The sequence below is a fragment of the Elephantulus edwardii genome, unplaced genomic scaffold, assembly GCF_000299155.1.
Source record: "Elephantulus edwardii isolate Elephantulus edwardi_28Jun2011 unplaced genomic scaffold, EleEdw1.0 scaffold00157, whole genome shotgun sequence".
Classification (NCBI taxonomy): Eukaryota; Metazoa; Chordata; class Mammalia; order Macroscelidea; family Macroscelididae; genus Elephantulus; species Elephantulus edwardii.
Window position 1 is genome coordinate 7,238,890 of NW_006399907.1, and position 17,211 is coordinate 7,256,100.

At 35.6% G+C, this 17,211-nt stretch overlaps 1 protein-coding gene across 4 annotated transcripts in view; it reads right to left on the reverse strand.

Annotated features, from left to right (window-relative positions):
- The window catches only part of CAPRIN2 (caprin family member 2), a 51,628-nt gene that overhangs the window by 17,210 nt on the left and 17,207 nt on the right, over positions 1–17,211 (reverse strand). For all 4 annotated transcript variants that reach the window (XM_006895079.1, XM_006895078.1, XM_006895080.1 and 1 more), the window contains exons 4-10: positions 12,558–12,796; positions 10,998–11,080; positions 8,924–9,091; positions 7,707–7,750; positions 6,202–6,876; positions 3,707–3,829; positions 2,208–2,289 (exon numbers count right to left, since the gene is read on the reverse strand). In XM_006895079.1, coding sequence (XP_006895141.1) covers positions 2,208–2,289; positions 3,707–3,829; positions 6,202–6,876; positions 7,707–7,750; positions 8,924–9,091; positions 10,998–11,080; positions 12,558–12,796 — 1,414 coding nt within the window. The remainder of the gene's footprint in view (positions 1–2,207; positions 2,290–3,706; positions 3,830–6,201; positions 6,877–7,706; positions 7,751–8,923; positions 9,092–10,997; positions 11,081–12,557; positions 12,797–17,211) is intronic.

The window sequence follows — 17,211 nt, forward strand, 5'->3', positions numbered from 1 at the left end:
TTTAAAGCTAAATGCGCCAAAGCAGAATTTCAAGCTGTGATTTTTAAAAATAACTGTTAATAGTTATGTAGAATATGAGATCTGAGCTAGCATGAAAACAAAATAAATGATACACTTTGACAACTTTCAAATTAAGCCTCAACTGGGTGATATATTTCTTTTTCTCTGTGTAATTATGTGTATTAAAATACATTTATAATTTTTTTCCAGTTTGGTTTCCTCTTTGCAAAGTTTCTCACTTTTGTCAAAGCCAAAAAAATCCACCACCATAATGTCAATTCTAACTCAGTACAACTCTGTGGCACATAGTAGGAGTACTGGCCCACCGTCCTATTTTCCAAGGCTATAAACTATGGAAGCAGATCACCACATGTCTCCCACGCAGAACAATCAGTATTTTCAAACCACCTACATCTTGGTTGGCAGCCAACTGCTTTACCCACTGTGTCAAAACAGTTCTCGTGCATTTGTTAATTACTCTCTTTCTCTTTCTTCCGAGGAATTACTGCATCATTCTTCTGGCTCATGTTAACTGCCCACAATAACTAGACAATAGCTCTGAGTCATTCATTCTCCTCTCAAGAAAAACTAGTACAAAGCAAAAAGCTTAATAAGCATGAAGTATCAAATTTAAATACAAGCTCAGCCATTAGTTACTGTGTTAATCACTATACTGCCATGGTAATTTCACTTGCAGTTAAGAACCCAAGAGTCTCAACACTAGATTTAAAGTGTAGGGGACTCAATGAAGGTCTAGTCAGAATTGTTAAAAAAAAAAAAAAAAAAAACAACAACAAAAAGAAACATTAAAATTGCAAAAAACAGCTAAAGAGATTTTTCTACAAAACACAAACAGGTCAATTAAGTAATGTAACGTTATAGAGCAATTTGAATCACTGGCTGCCCAGCTGGCTCTGACTCACAGAGGTCTTCCATTAGGTGTCCTGAGGTTACAAATCTTTATGGGATGATCAATTCTAATTAATGTTAGAAAACAAAATACGAATACAGGAATTTAAAACCAGTATGACTGATAATCTTCCATTTTAAAATATATCTTAAAAACCAAACATTTTAAAGAAGAGACTGCCTATCTTTCTCCCACAAAAGCAACTGATCGTGTGGATGATAATACATTATAGATAACATTATGAAGAATGTATTATCCACAACACTTACTTGTGCTCATGCAGAAGGTAAACATGGACGAAAAAGCAATTTCAACAGAAAAAACACTACATGGTTTAAAGTCAGGAAAGGTAGGTGTTAGGGTTTTATCTTTTTACCAAACCTTATCTATCTGTATACTGAATAAATAATTTAAGAAGGTAAACTATATGAAGAAGAATGTCGTCTCAGGTTTAGAAAAAAATTCCACAGCAACATGCAATATATTCAAGTAACATAACCCTGTTTGCTGGAAGCGAAGTGAAAAGGACTTGAAGCAGCTATTGAAGATAGTATCTTCACATCTGGACTAATAAGCAATATTATGATAGAAAAAAGATTGTCAAAGATTTCACTTTACTCAGAACCACAAGTAACTCTCATGAAAGCAGCAGTCAAGAAACCAAATGGCATACTACCTTTGACAAATCTGATGGCAAAGATCTCTTGAAAGTGCTATTAAAGAGCAAGGCTATCAGTTTAAAGTGTATCTGTCATGCTTCATACACATGCGAAAGCTGAACAATGAATAAGGAAAATTAAAGAAGAAATCATGCCTTTGAACTGTGGGGTTGGCAAAGAGTACTGAAAACAACATGGTCTATCAAAAGAACAATTACGTCTTGGAAGACATGCAGCCAGAGTGTTCCTTCAAGGCCAAAAATTGATGCCATCTCAGATACTGTGGGCCTGTCATCAGGAGGATCAGTGCCTGGAAACGGTTATGACTGGAAAAGTGGAAAATCACCAAAGGAAAGAAAAACTGTCAGTGATAGAGTGACTGCAGCAATGTGCAGAAGAGCAGAGACAGGCAGATCACACAGACCAGGCCAACTTTCATTCTATGAGTCAAGACCAACTAAATGGCACCTAACAACAAAGGCAATTTACTCACACATTACTCTGGTAACAGAAGAGCTATATTTCAAGTAAGAGACATAGTTCAATTCTTAAAATATCTTGAGTAGTACAATCTGTGAAAGAAATACTTATTAGACCTAAAGTTGTTTGTTTTAAGTTGTCTTAGAATGATTACATACCGACTGGGATGGCTGAAGCAACTGAAGGCGGCTGTGACAACGGAATTGCACTTGACGGTTTGTCAAAGTCCAGAACAGATTCCTGACAGACAAGATTTTAAATAGTAAGTAAGAAAATAAGAGTTATTCACTTAAAAGCTATTATTATTAGTTGTTCATGATGCTACCCATGACTTATTAGCTACAGTTCTCTATCTTAAGATGTTAAGTGTAACTATCTCAAGATGTTGAAACCTTAGCTTCTACAGGAGACAATGAGAGTAAAATACCAAATCTAAAGTAACTGCCAAATATTAAAAGATGTGTCAAATGTTAAAACTACAGAAATAATCCTCATGTCTAACTCAGAAAAGAAAATCCTGACCTGAAGCTTACTCTTAATCTAGGCTGACCTCTCATCTATCACACTCAGCAAAAACAAAGAGTGTCTAATCATTTTATCTCAACCACTTACTCATGCTGTTAAATATTTTTGTGATGAGAAGACTCTATTTCATCCATTTCCTTATCTGGCTCTCCCAGAAATATAACATTCTGAGTATTTAAACTATACACTCCACTGAGAATTCCGCTTCTTTTATTGATCCTTAATACCCTGCAGTAGTAGGTAATTCTGGAAGCTAAATAAAGCTTGTAAGTGGTAGAACTGGAATTAAAATGTAGGCCTAATTTCATGGGACACACCACCAACTACTCATATGCAAGGTCAAGCTGAAGTTGAAAAAATTAAATCCACGGGAACCAAAATCTGACCTTAAGTCTATTCCACTCGAATTTCAAAACCATCTCAGGAACAGGTTTGAGGCCTTGAGCACACACACACACAAAAAAGTAGGCCTAATTTCAAAGCTCAAGGTTTTTTGATATGACAATGTATCTTAGTTGATTATCTGAGGTCTCAGTAACATTGCAAATGTAAGAGTAATATTTTAGTTAAAAGCATTCTATAAATTTCACATTTAACTACTGTTTCAGCCTAAGTTTATAATTTCCTGGAATATAAATTCTTTAAAGGCAATTAATATTTTCTAAGTTTATACATAGGTTGAAACCTAACAGAATTATAATCATACAGTAGGTTTTCATAAGTCGGAGGAGACACTATAGATGATCACTAGCAATAAAGTGTTCTTGAGCACTTTAATCTTTTACATGTTTAATTCTTGTTATTACAACAAATTTACCAAGTAAGAATTATTCTCACTTTTCAGATCTGAAAAATTAAGGTAGAAAGTAAGTAATTTGCCTAAGACGTCAGGATTAGGAAGTGGAATTAGGATTCATACTCATTATTTATGCTCTTCATAAAGCTTCAGATAAAAAAATGAAACTTCATGTATATAATGTCAGACACTCTTAAAAATGGCTCAGACTGGGGAGGGCGGGGAGGGCTGGGCAGGGAGAGAAGTGCAGCAATGAATGAATGGAAATCCAAAATCTCTGTAAATGCTCTTTAAAATTATTTAAAAAAAAATAAAGCTTAAAAAAATGGCTCATACTTGCATAAAATTACAAGTTCCTTGAATCTGCGTCATCAGATCCTGCAGTTTTTCTTTCCTCAGTACTGGATCCTTTGGAAGAGAAGAGGAAGAAGCTACAGGCTGATGCATAGGTTTAGGCACCTAGAAAATAAACATGTAATATTTAATAATGAAATTCAAACGTAATGCTCTAAAACAGGAAACTTAGCTTATTAACAACGAAGCCCATCCCTGTCAATTCCATACTCGGATTATCACTTCTTAAGAAAAGTAAAACATATAGCAATACTCATTTAGTACAGATTTATCTCAAGTAAAGAAATTTCTACATAAACACATTTTCTAAATAAACTTTTAATAATTCTCCCCCTTTTCAAGGCAATTCAGCAGATACTTCTAAAATATAAAAGCATTGTCTTTTTAAATAAAAAAACCCAAGATACAAGACCTTCCTTCAATAAGAGTGCTTTTATACAGAACAATTAACTGTATTTATTCTATAAGATGTCACTAGCTGTAGATTATTTCTCCTCAAAAGAAAAACTACTCCATTAAATATATATTAATTTAAAAAATCTGACTTTAGAAGGATTAAGCTGTTTAATGTGTAACATGGAATTTTTTTAAAAATTGCTATATTTTACTATAAAATTTACTCATTGGAACTACTGATATTTATAGTAAGGCTGGCCATCAAACCAGGCGTTTTGGTGGTACTATGGTTAAAAAGCTTCTACCTGAAAGGATGGCAGTTTGAATCCACTTGCTGTTGCACTTAAGTGCCCTTGTTAAGCTCTGGGGGACTAATGGTAAGGAGCAACACTGCCAACCAATCCAAAAGTCAGAAGTTCAAATCCACAAGCTGCTTTTGGAGAAAGATGGGCAATCACTTCCCATGTGATTTAGTGCCTCTGAAAACCCCTTGGAGGGTCAGCTATGAGTTTGTTTTGACTCAACAGCACATAACAGCAGCAGATGCTCTGGGAAAAGATGTGGCATCTGCTTCTGTAAAGAAAATGTAGAGGACTGATTCCTTGGAAACTCTATGGAATAGTTCTACCCTATAGGGATATCCTTTAGGTTACCATAAGCTGCAGTTTATTTGATAGCAATGTGTTTCATTTTGTAGCTCTTATCCTAAACTGCTTAAGACTGCTATATAGCCTAAATTAGATTTAACATTACAGGTAATTCTATAGCTTGTCAACTTGCCTGTCTTTACCAGCTCTTCCTCATCTTCCTATTCAAAGGGAAGCCGGTGTGGCTACACTTGTTAAAAGTAATAAGAGTTAGGTAGGTGCAGAGAGGTAATGATGAGTGGGGGTAGGGGGTTGTTAGTCATAGGGTCACACAATTTGATGGGTGGAGGGAGGGGTGGATGAAAGAAATGGGAATGATCCAGTATGAAAAACAACGTATGCAAACTTTGTACGTAAAATAAAGTAAAAAAAAAAAAATACAATTTTATTTAAAAAAAAAAAGTTAACAAGAGTTAAAAGACTCCTTGAGAGTCAAAACTCAAAGTATGAGTTTTAGTGACCAATTCCATTTTAGTCTTTTTGTGATATTACAATAACTGTTGTATGTTATCTTGTTAATGAAATAAAGCTATCAAGCTTCTACATGATTAAAAAGCTAAAATTGAGATTAACACTTGAAAAGAGAGGAAAATAAGAGAACTCTAACAATTCTCTTATCCTAAGATAAAAGGTAGTTCAGGGCAATTTATTCACCTGCAAAATACAGTGAACAAAATATTTCACACTGTAAAAGGGTAAAAAGACTGTAAAAAAAAAAGGCCTTTGGCTAAAATGGCATGGAAGTATACTATGCAGAGATGGAGGTCATTAAAGACCAGGACAATTCTTCATTACAAATAGTAGTATATAAGTAATTACATAGTAAATATGTAAGTATATAATTTAATAAAAGGCAACATTAACATAGCATGATGTTTACGGATTATTCATTATAAGCTTCCCCTTCCTGAAACAGATTCTGTAACATGAGCAGTATAAAGCCTTAAATTTTAACTAAATCTTATTTCCAAAATCTAGTAATAGTGTATTTAATGCCTATGGTTTCCTATATCCAGAAAATTCTTTCTGAATTGGAAATAATTCAGAACCTTCTCTCAACTACAGGAATATCAACATACACTATTTCTTCTTCATAAGAGTACATACTGAGTGACTACAAATAAGTTAAATAACTTTCATCCATCCAGATGTCAGATGGAAGATAAACAGTAAAGTTCAAGTCTCTCCCTCTGTGATGTGCACTTCAATTACCCACTTGTTTCACATTATGGTCTTACCTCAACTATCCACTATTTAAATGTCATATCATGTCAATAAATGTACCCTTTAAAGAATTAAGTGAAATACATTATACATTAATTTAACATGGATTTTACTAACTTCTTTCTTTAAAGAGAACTAAAAAGATACCACCACTACAGCTCTTTATTGATGCCTATATTGGTAGAATCAGACTAATATAGATCAACTCACATCTTTGGATTCTGTATTAAACTTCCTGGGCAAGAGCTGATCATTTGGAATGAGGTTTGCTGTGGCTACTCCCCAGGACTTTGGAGAGATCTGTGATTGAAGTGTTAAAGGGTGTTTTTTATTCTCAACACTGTTTTCCCAAGATTTGAGCATCTCTGATTGTCTTGAGTCCTGTTTTTCACACACAGGAGTGCTCCATGATTTGGTGATGGTCTGTTCACTCTGCAGAGAAGATGCCCAAGATTTTGGAGTTTGTTTCTTTGGATCCTCTTTTTGCAGCTGAACTGGCCAAGGCTTTGGTGTCTCCTGCTTCTTCTGCTCCTCTTGAATGTATTCTACTTTTGACTTGGAAGTTTCTTGTTTCCATTGGACAGGAGTTGACTTGGACTTGGATGTCTCCTGCTTCTTCTGCCCTTCTTGCAAAGGAGCCCTGAGCTTTGAAATCTCTTGTTTCCTCCGTTCCTCCAGTTTTGTTGGCTTTGGTGACTCCTGTTGCTTAACAGGAGACTCCCAGGACTTGAAGGATTCATGTTTCTTTTCCTGATTATCTGGCTCTGTAAGCATATCCCAACTTTTGAGAAGATTTGGTTTTCTAGCATAATCATCTTCCCAGGATTTCTCTTCATCCTGTCTGTTTGGATAATCTACTTCTGTCAAGTAGCGCCTGTTAAGAAACTAGACCAGATAAACAGTTTGCTTGAGTCATAAAATTAACAGAATTTGAGGGGAATATTTGATTTTTTAAGCATTATGTATCAATTTTTTAAAAATATTATAATATTAAATTCTTCTTCTTAGCTTAATTAAAAAAAGAGACTGCATTACTTCTCTGCCTATCCTTTACTTCCTTAAGAAAATGTAAAGCTTTTATATTTCAAAAGTAGAAAGCTGTATTTGACTCACTTAACATTGACAAAAGTGCACGTCACGGTGCCAGAGTTCACTGCATTTACCAAGGCTACTGAGCCTGTATCAGATTTAGGATCATTCCACCCATTTGATTCCTTTAAAATTTAGGGTAGAGAATAGTTCAACTATACAGTTATATTGCTTAAATTTAAATCTAATATTTTCTTGATTACCACTCTTTTCATTATTTCTCCTATGTATTAAGAATCCTCTTCTCCTCCCAATGTGAGTAAATTCAAAAGAGCAAAATCCTGTCTATCTTTAAATTCTAACACAAGGGCCAATAATAACAACAGCAAACAGAACAGCCAACACTTTAGCACTTAATTGTGTGTCAAGCCAAATTTCATCTAATTTAGAGTTTACACTAACTGATATAATCCTTAAAATAATACCATGAAGTGAGTATTATTATTCCCACTTTATAGATGAGAGTAACAGACAAAGCTAAGCTAGATATATTGTATATAGGTCTTTAAACTAGCAAGCTATAGAACTTGGGTTAAAGTGAAGGCACTCTAGTTCCAATCTGGGCTTTAACCATGACACTGTAACATGTCTTAAAAACAAGCATCAATTACGTTTCAGTTTCTTACTTCTTGTGGCTGTATCTCTGGCTGTGCAAGTTCCACAAGAGACTCTGAAAAAATAAAAGGAACACTCAATAAATACTCTGTAAAGAATAGGCTTTTAGAGTAACTCATTCCATCAGTATTATTTCAGAAGGCTCAAAGTGATAATAAGAATTAAAGGATAGTACAAGTATTTACATCTTAGGTGTATCTCTGACCACTTTGCTAAAGTCAAATACCAGTGAAAACTTTAGTTCTGATCAAAAAAATAAGACTACTTGCTCTTATCTACAAATACAAATAAATAAATCTATAAGCTTATTTCTACAGCTTTCTATGTAGTTCTATGTCATTTTCCCACAGACTGAAAATCAGTCACTCACAATAAAGCTCTTAAAAGCCTCTCACATGCCATTTTCAAGTATGAGGGACAAGAGGACAGCACTCAAACTCTGGCCTTGGTGTTAAGAACCAAAAGGAGAAGAACACAGCAAATTACGTGACTCTTCTTAGTGGCAACCAGAGTCCTGCCTGGACTCCCTTCCTTAGATATTTCTCAAGTAAATCCAACCTAAGAAATAAATGCATATGTATGTTTTTGTTGCTGTTGCTCATAATGTTTCTCCCTCAAGAAAATGACCATTTGAAAAGTTTCTTTCCTTTACTCATTCTGACTTTTTCCCCCCCTAATTCAGTTTCTTAATATTAGGTTATCTACATTTGTGTTCTACTATAGTACTGAATCCTTGCCAAAGTTCATTCAAATTTCACAAAGTCCTTTTTATCAGTATACTCTCTTGGGGTAAGTATAAGTTAAAGTTTCTATAATGGTTCTATCTACAAATCATCTTAATAAAGTCTAGAGATGTTTTCTAAAACTAGAGATTCCAGGAGGGAGCTCTGGTGGCCTACTGATAAGAAACTGCACTGCAATCTTAAAGGCACATGGTTTGAATCCGCCAGCTGCTCCACGGGAGAAGGATGGGCAATCTCCTCCCCTAAGATTAATGACTCTGAAAACCAACTGGAGGGTCAGTTATATATCGGTTCCGACTTGATGGTACACCACCACCACAAGTGTTTCCAGCATCTAGCGAAGATTTCCATTCACGTAGAATCTAACTATATAAGTAAATAATCTAGTTAAAATACAATCAAAGTAAGAAATTTTCACAATAATTTGACTTCTTTTGGTGTTAAAATTCCAACCACTCTAGAGAATTTCAAAGATTGTAACAAACCTGAGTCTTTGACAGATTCTGTTTTCAATAATTGTTTGTTCTCGTCTGATTTTGTCAGTATTTCTTCCTCAACAGGTGCTTCTTTTTCCTTTGCATTTTGGGGAACTGGGATACTTTCAAAATATCCTGAGTTTAGGAGTTCAGACAACAGGTCTTTCACATGTTTGTCTAAGAAAGAGTGATTGAGTTATCACATAATTCTCTTCAAAAAATTGTAATAAAAATCCTAATTGAAATCTATCACAGATTATCATTACTATATAGATTATTCCAAGATTACAAACAAGTTATGTTTGTAAATCATATTCAAATCTAATTGGTATGTAATTTGGAACAATTAGGTATAGTCAGTATCTAAAGTCAGTCAAATGTTTGTCTTAATATATAGTATACCTTTCTATGCATAAAAAATACCAAACATATCTAGATACACTAAAATATCTCCACATAAAAAAGAAATAGTGATGTTTTGATATGAGTAGCATCTGTTTGTTGTAATGAATCCATTCACTGAAATGTACCTCTAATTTTTTTACTTAAAAGGCTTGCTGGGGTCGGTTCACAGCTACCATGTCTGACAAGTTTATTCACTGGGGACAAGTTGTAGTCTATATTAGTATCATGAAAATTATTCAATTTGAAGTTCATTATATTATTTTTTTGTTCTCCCAATAATCATTTAGGTATAGCAAATAAATTCACCCATTTTAAGTGTATAAAATTTTAACAAATATGTAGTCATGTTAATACCACCAGAAGTATAACATATCTCCCACATCTCACAAAGCTCCCTCATGTTCTTTGTACAGTCAGTTCACTTCTCCCACTGTTTGACAAACACTAACCTGCTAGCATTCTGTCTTATTTAGAATATTAAATAATGTGTACTTTTTTAAAAATTTGGTTTCTTTTACTCAGCATAATTATTTTGAGATTCATTCATGTTCGTTCATTCATGTTGTTAAATGTATCAAAAGCACATTCCTTTTTTATTAGAGTATCATTCCACTGGGGAGCTCTGGTGGGAAGTCCACAGTGAGTTACACTTCTAACCCAAAGGCTGTGCACCTCTGGTGGTTTAAATACACCAATGGCTTTGAGGGAGAATGATGAACTATCTCCCTGTAACTTAACAGCCTCAGAAATCCAACAGAGAGTCAGCTCTAAGTCAATTATGACTCAACAACGAGTTGAGTTTTTCATTGAACAGATACATCCTATTTTAACAATCTACTAGCTGATAAACATCTGACTTGTTCTCAGTTTAATTATTTTAAATAATGCTGATTATGAACAGTCACAAACATTATACAAGTATTGGTGTGAATATGTTTTCATCTCTCTTACATACTAAGAGTATAGTTTATTAATTAAATAAGTATATGCTTAATTTTATAAGAAATTAAAAAATATTTTCCGAAGTTTTAGTATCATTTAGAACTCTAATGAACAAATTCATTTTTTATTGCCAATTAAACTTGGATGAATTGAGAAACATTCAAGTAATCATGTATATTTAAATATTTTTTTAAAGGCAGGCAATCATAAGTGACAAAAGATTTACTAGCACCTAGTAAGTTTTCATTATCTTAAGCTAGTATATAAACTATGTACGACACGTTTAACATTTATACCTGGTTACTTTCTCATAAGCTAATGAGGAAGCCAAATGGGCTCTCAACAATGTTTTAACAGACTGTGACATCAAAACCATTCATATGCAGCTTTTAGGATTTTAGTAGAACAGGTGCTATTTCTACTAAAGAAAAGAGAGAAATGAACCACAAAGTGGCCAAACTAATGTTGAGGCCAGCATTAATTCTCACAACTTATTCCCAAATCATATTGACTTGCCACTTCAAAATTCTCCCTAAATTTCATTTTAGTGAGTACAATTATCCAATAGCTGCTGTTACCAGGACTAAGCAAAGGGATTATTCTCCAGATGAAAACAGTACTGTTAGGCATGTAAGTTTTGATGGACTGACACAGTTTAGGCCCTCAATCTCATACTAAACTTTCAGACATAAAGTTTAGTATATTACTGCATAAGTCCAGAATAGAGAAAACTCACATGTCGTTCCTACCACTGCTTTCTCACTACCTTCCAAAAGGTCCCAAAAGTACAAGGATGACTGCTCCATCTGGTCTTCAACGCTGACAAGGAAAAGCAGCAGCAGAACAAAGTGGCTTTAGAAGTACTTATATGTGTCTATCAGTATATATACATATATCTATGGAGTAGGACAGTTTAAACTAAATTATAAACCCACTGACAGTCAAGATACCTAAAGGTTAATTTTTTCTAGATATTTAGTTGGAAAATATTGACATTTATAAAATGTGATTTTACTGGTTCAACATTCGTGAATTTAAAATACAGGCTTTTTTTTTAATCAAAGATTTTACTAAAGGCAGCTATTAAAGAATAGGCCAAAGAGAGTCTGCCTGTGCAACATTGTGAGTAAGAATGTCAGAGGTGAAAGAGGAAGCTAATGGCAATTTTAAGAGTTGCATTTAAATTTAAAGAGAACAGCTTACTTTTCAAATTACCTTTTGCTTACTTATCAATTATTAAAATAAGCTACATTGCCAGAACCTACCAAACTGAAGAAGTACCAGGTAATAATGACTTAGTGGTCTATAAAAATGAAAATAAAACGATATATGGATATAGATAGGTAACTACGTTTAATTAGGTTTCTTCCAGCTGCAGAGTCAATTTTTATTAACAGTTAAAACCTGACTCTGCTTTATCATGGCTTAGACACCAAGGTGTAACATCCCTGATGTAACAAAGCAAGAGCACAGATCTACTCATCATCTGATAAATCAAATTTTTAAAAAAGCAAATGGATACCTAAAAAAGGGAAAAATATTTATTCAAGAATGTTGATTTGATTATGTTATATTTTGAATGATTAGTTTTACTTCTCAGTCTTTATTTACAGCATAATAAGAACATCTCAAAAAGCTCTCTTCTGCCCTTTTTGTAATCAGTCCCTTTATCACTTTGAAAGTTTAATGATACTGGCCAAATTAAACTATTTATGGCCAAATTAAACTATTTATGTCACCTACTTTGGGCTGACTCAGACTATGACAGGTTTGAGAAAGGAGAGGCAGAGTAGATGGACTGGCACAGTGATTGATTCTAACAATGGGCTCAAGTATATCAGATAATGAAGATGGTACAGGATAGGGCAAGATTTAGCTCTGTTGTTCATATAGTTACTACTGAGTTGTAGTCAGCTCAGTTGCATTTAACAACAAGAGTTAACTACTTAAGTAAGCAGCATTAAGAAGGCAAAGATTCTCAGTTAAAACCAACAGCCTGAGATGTTTATTAAAATGAGTTTTAGGTATACACAAAATCAGCATAATTGTTAACACATGAATGATATTAAAACTTGATGAGTAGACATTAAACACTGTCATAATAAAGCAGTACATAATGAGTTGACTCAAATTCACTTTCTTTCCACAGTGCTTGTCAATCCTGTCATAGTCTGAGCCAGCCAAAGTTTCCTATGCTGAATCAAATTAATCTTTTATTAATCACAAATACGTAACACAAAAGTTAAACTTAAGTGTTGTGTTCTATTTCAGAACCTTCTTTCCCCCCTTAGCTTACCTCACATTTTCATTTCTTTCAGGGCAGGTCAGTTTTGAAAATTTAATGAGGTAGTCAAGTTCTTTTGAAGGCAAATACACTGCACCATTCAATCCCCCTGTCAAGTCCTTCTGCACATGTTCCTGTGCCAAGTTCTGTAATACATACTGAACTTGAAGTATTGTTCGAAGTTTTTTCTTCTCAGCCTCAAGTTTTAGCATCTGCTCCCTTCTCTGGGCTTTCTTCTGAGCTTTAAGCAGCTGTTAAAATACATGCTCATTAGGGCTGACAAGCTCTCTCCCATCACCCTATACTATCAATTATTCCATGTTTTACAAAACTTAGCTCCAAATTGCTGAGATTAGATGATAAATCTCAGGAACAGAATACTGAGTTGTCAAATGAACAGGTTTAAGCTCTACCTCCTTTTACAGCTAAAGGTGGTAGTAACGAGCTTTTCCAAGGAACAAGAAACCTGACTTTTAGCTCCAGGTTATTTCTAGAACCTCTAACACCATCATGATGAAAATGATATTCCTGATGTCTATCTTAACTCTAATAAAAATTTTTTCCATAGTTATGCACATAAGCTTTTATAGGCCAACATTTCAACAGAATGCTTTAAAGTTGTTAGGCTTTTAATCCCATGTCCACAAGAGGAATGTTTAAATTAAAATGGTCAGTGGTTAGATGAGTGAAGGAATAGAAACCCAAATATAGACATAAAATGTCTTACAAATGTTGTCAGTCAAAAGTAGTCATAAGAATGTTCCTGGGGGGGGGGGAAGTAAAAAAAAAAAAAAAAGAATGTTCCTGAAAGAAAGCTGATCTATTTTTAAAAATAGTTTCCCCAGAGTGTGGACAGAGCAATATTGTTCGACATATACAAAAGTTAAAATTTAAGGTAATACTCAAATGTATTTGTTTGTGGACTGAGCAGGTGAAAGTCTGGAAGAAAGCTCAGAACCATGACAGCACCAATAATGCCATCTGTTTCCACTAAGAAATCCAAAGTCCTTTTCCCCTAAAAATTGCTTTTTTTCACTGCAGTGTTTCCATTACACTGGATACTTTCAAAACATGAAGATTAAGACAATCATCTTTACAAACTATCTTTCCTACAGATATAGCATTAGTACTTTTTACATTCTAGAAATGTACATAAATCTTAACAGATCAGGACTGGGGAACAATCTTCAAGAAAAAGACAGTGGCATTATGGATCTTTTCTAAAAGAGTGCATTGTTTTTGTTGTGGTGGTGTGCTTGTGGTGCTGTGTTATGCTGTTGTTAGGTGTCATGTTGGAACATATAGCCAATCCTCCAGCTGGTTTTCAGAAGCAGTAAATCACACGGGAGGAAAATGCTCATCTTTCTTCCATAGAGCAGGTTGTGGATTTGAACCACATGTCTTTGGAATTGCAGTGCAGCTTCTTACCAATAGGTCCCAGAACTCCCCAGAAGCAATTTAATTTTGAATTGTTCACTACTAAAGACAAGAGACAATAAGATAAAAATTTTTCAATACATTTTTAAAATAATTTTTGAGAGTTCCACAGTCAATCATATTTTCTTAGGCAGCAGAGATTTCTAAAGCGTCAAATATGGCTTCAAAACTTCAACATGGCTTTTTTTTTCCATCTTGCAAGATGGCAGGGGGAAAGCTTGACACCAAGGAGAAGAAGCCTGAGGACAAGCTCAAAGTCAAGAAGGCAGAAGCCAGAGGCAAAATTAGAAAGGCCAAGGGGAATGCCAAAATTGCCTAAGAAGGGAAGTTCCACTGTAGCCACAATCCTGCTCCAGTCCACGGAAACAGCAAGTATTCCCGATCGGCCATGTATTCGAAGAAGGCCATGTACAAGAGGAAGGATTCAGACACTAAATCGAGCATTGAAAAGGAGACTTCTCTTGTTACAGTCACAAAACCAATGGGTGACTATACGAATGGTGGTACCCAAGTGGTCAAACTTCACAAAATGCCTAGGTAATACCCCACTCAAGACGTGCCTCGGAAACAGTGGCGGTGTACTGCTGTGCTGGAATCTACCCCCAGCTGACCCTCTGGCAGGTTTTCAGAGGCAGTTGTTCACACAGAAGGAGACTGCCCATCTTTCTCCCATTGAGCAGCTGGCTGATTTGAATCACATGCCTTTGGGATTGCAGCACAGCTTCTTATCACAAGGCCACCAGAGGCACAGCAAAAAAACCCTCAGAGTGGAAGCTGCACTCTAGGATCACCAGAGACCATTCGGATAATCCTCACAAGACTTCCAGAGGCAGAAGAATGTTTTTCCTGAAGCAACTGGATAGTAGTTTGATTCTTGTGACCAAGCCTCTGACCCTCACTTGAGTTCCTCGGCAGAGAACGCACCAGAAATCTGTCATTGCCATCACCACTACAGGTGAAATCAGTGGTGTGAAAATCCCCAAACATCTCACTGTTGCTTACTTCAAGAAGCAGCTACCAAAGATCAGACACCAGGAGAGCGAGATCTTTGATACAGAAGAGAGATACGAGCTTAGAGAGCTGTGCAAGGTTCATCAGAAAGCTGTAGACTCCCAGATTTTGCCAAAACTCAGAGCAGTTTATCAGACTGAAAGCTACCTATATTCTTTATTCTCCCTCACCAGAGGATTTTATCCTCACAAACCGGTATTCTAGATTTCTTGCAAATGATCTAATTAAATAACATTTACAGCTTTAAAAAAAATGAAATGAAATTTCAATATGACCCTTTATCAGCAATACCTAACACAGTTATAATTCTTGATTTCTACTTGGGGAGGAGGAGGAAGATGAAAATGGCACTTCTAGACACTCAAGTCCAGGACAGTGGGATTCATTCAACTGACACAGTTTTACAATGGTAAAGAGAAAGGCAATTTAAAATGCGGGGTACTGTAGCTATATGATTACCTCAGATCTCAGATTAACCAACTTCCCTATAAAGATGTTCTTCTGGACTCATGTTATCCTGAACTTCCTCAAACAAAGGTTATCACATTGTTAATTTTTATTTATCTGAACTGTCCTTAGATTGCAGTTTGATGATGACAGAGACCGTATCTTTGATGTTCACAAACATATTAATAATAATGTCCAGCACAGAACTTGACATGACTGTGGTTGTTGTTTTTGTTATGTGCCACTGAGTTCCTTGTGACTCACAGCAACCACATGCACAATAGCTAAGAACCCTGCTCTATCCTGAGCCAAGCTTTCTCTGACACATTTACTTCCATTACTCCAGTAACTATGTCAATCCATCTCATCCAGTGTCTTCCTCTCCTGAGCTGTTCCTCCACCCTTCCAAGCATGGTGTCCTTTTCCAAGGACGGGTCCCTCCTTTCAGGCAACAGGCCCAAAGGATGTGAGCCAGAGCTTTAAAATCCTTGCCTTCAAAAAGCAACTGGTGTCACCCTTTCCAGAATAGAACTGTTTGTTCTCTTGACAATCCATGGTATATTGAATACTCTTCTCCAGCACAACTCAAAGGCATCGATTTTTGTTCTGTCATCTATAATCCAGCTCTCTGATGCATAGCAAGTAACTGCTAAGACCTTGGTCTGGATCAGGTGCACCTTAGTCTCCAGACTGACAATGCTGCTCTTCAGTACTCTAGAGAGGTCTGTGACAGCAGACTTTTCCAATGTAATTTGTCTTTTGGTTTCCTGACTGCTGGTGCCAACAGTATTGACTATGGAACCAAGCAAGCTCAAGTTGTTAACAATCTCAATCTTTTCTCCATTGGTCATGAAGCTGCCAATTGGCCCAATAGTGAGAATCTTTGTTTTTTTTATGTTCAGCTTCAAATCCATATTGAAGGCTGTAGTCCTTGATCTTCTACAACAAATGCCTCATGTCCTCCTCAGTTTCTGCAAGCAGGGTTGTGTCATCTGCATAATGTAGACTGTTGATGAGTCTTCCTCCAATTCTTACACCACATTCCTCCTCATAGAGCCCAACCTCCCAGATGATCTGTTCTGCATATAGATTGAAAAGGTATGGAGGCAGGATGCATCCCTGATTTTGAACTATGTAGTTTTCCCTTACTCTGTTCTGGTGACTGCCTCCTGGTCCAAGTATAGGTTTCACATAAGCACAATCAAGTGTTGTGGGATCCCCATTCTTCCCAGAGTTAGCCAGTTTGTTGTAATTCACACAGTCAAATGCCTTTGCATAGTCAATGAAACATAGATATTCCTCTGCTACTCTCTGCTTTCAGCCAAGAACCACCTGACATTGGTTATGATGTCCCTAATGCCACGGCCTCTTCTAAACCCTATTTGTATTTCTGGTAGTTTTCTGTCAATGTGTTATTCCAGTTGTTCTGGATGGATAATCTTCACCAAGATTTTGCTCGTATGTGTTATCAGCGATACTGTCCAAAAATAGTCATTCTGTTGGATCACCTCTTTTTCAGAATGAGAATAAATACCATTACCATTCCAATATATGCACCAAAAATCAGAGTCAAAGAGGAGGAAAATAGAAGATTTCTACCAACTTTTGCAGTTGGAAACAGATAAAAAATGAATCCAAAATGCAGTAATAATAATGAGGGACTGGAATGCAAACATTGGGAACAGAAAGAGGATCAGTAGTTGGAAAACATGGACTTGGTGACAGAAAGAACAATACAATTTTGTACCATCAATGATTTATTCATTGCAAA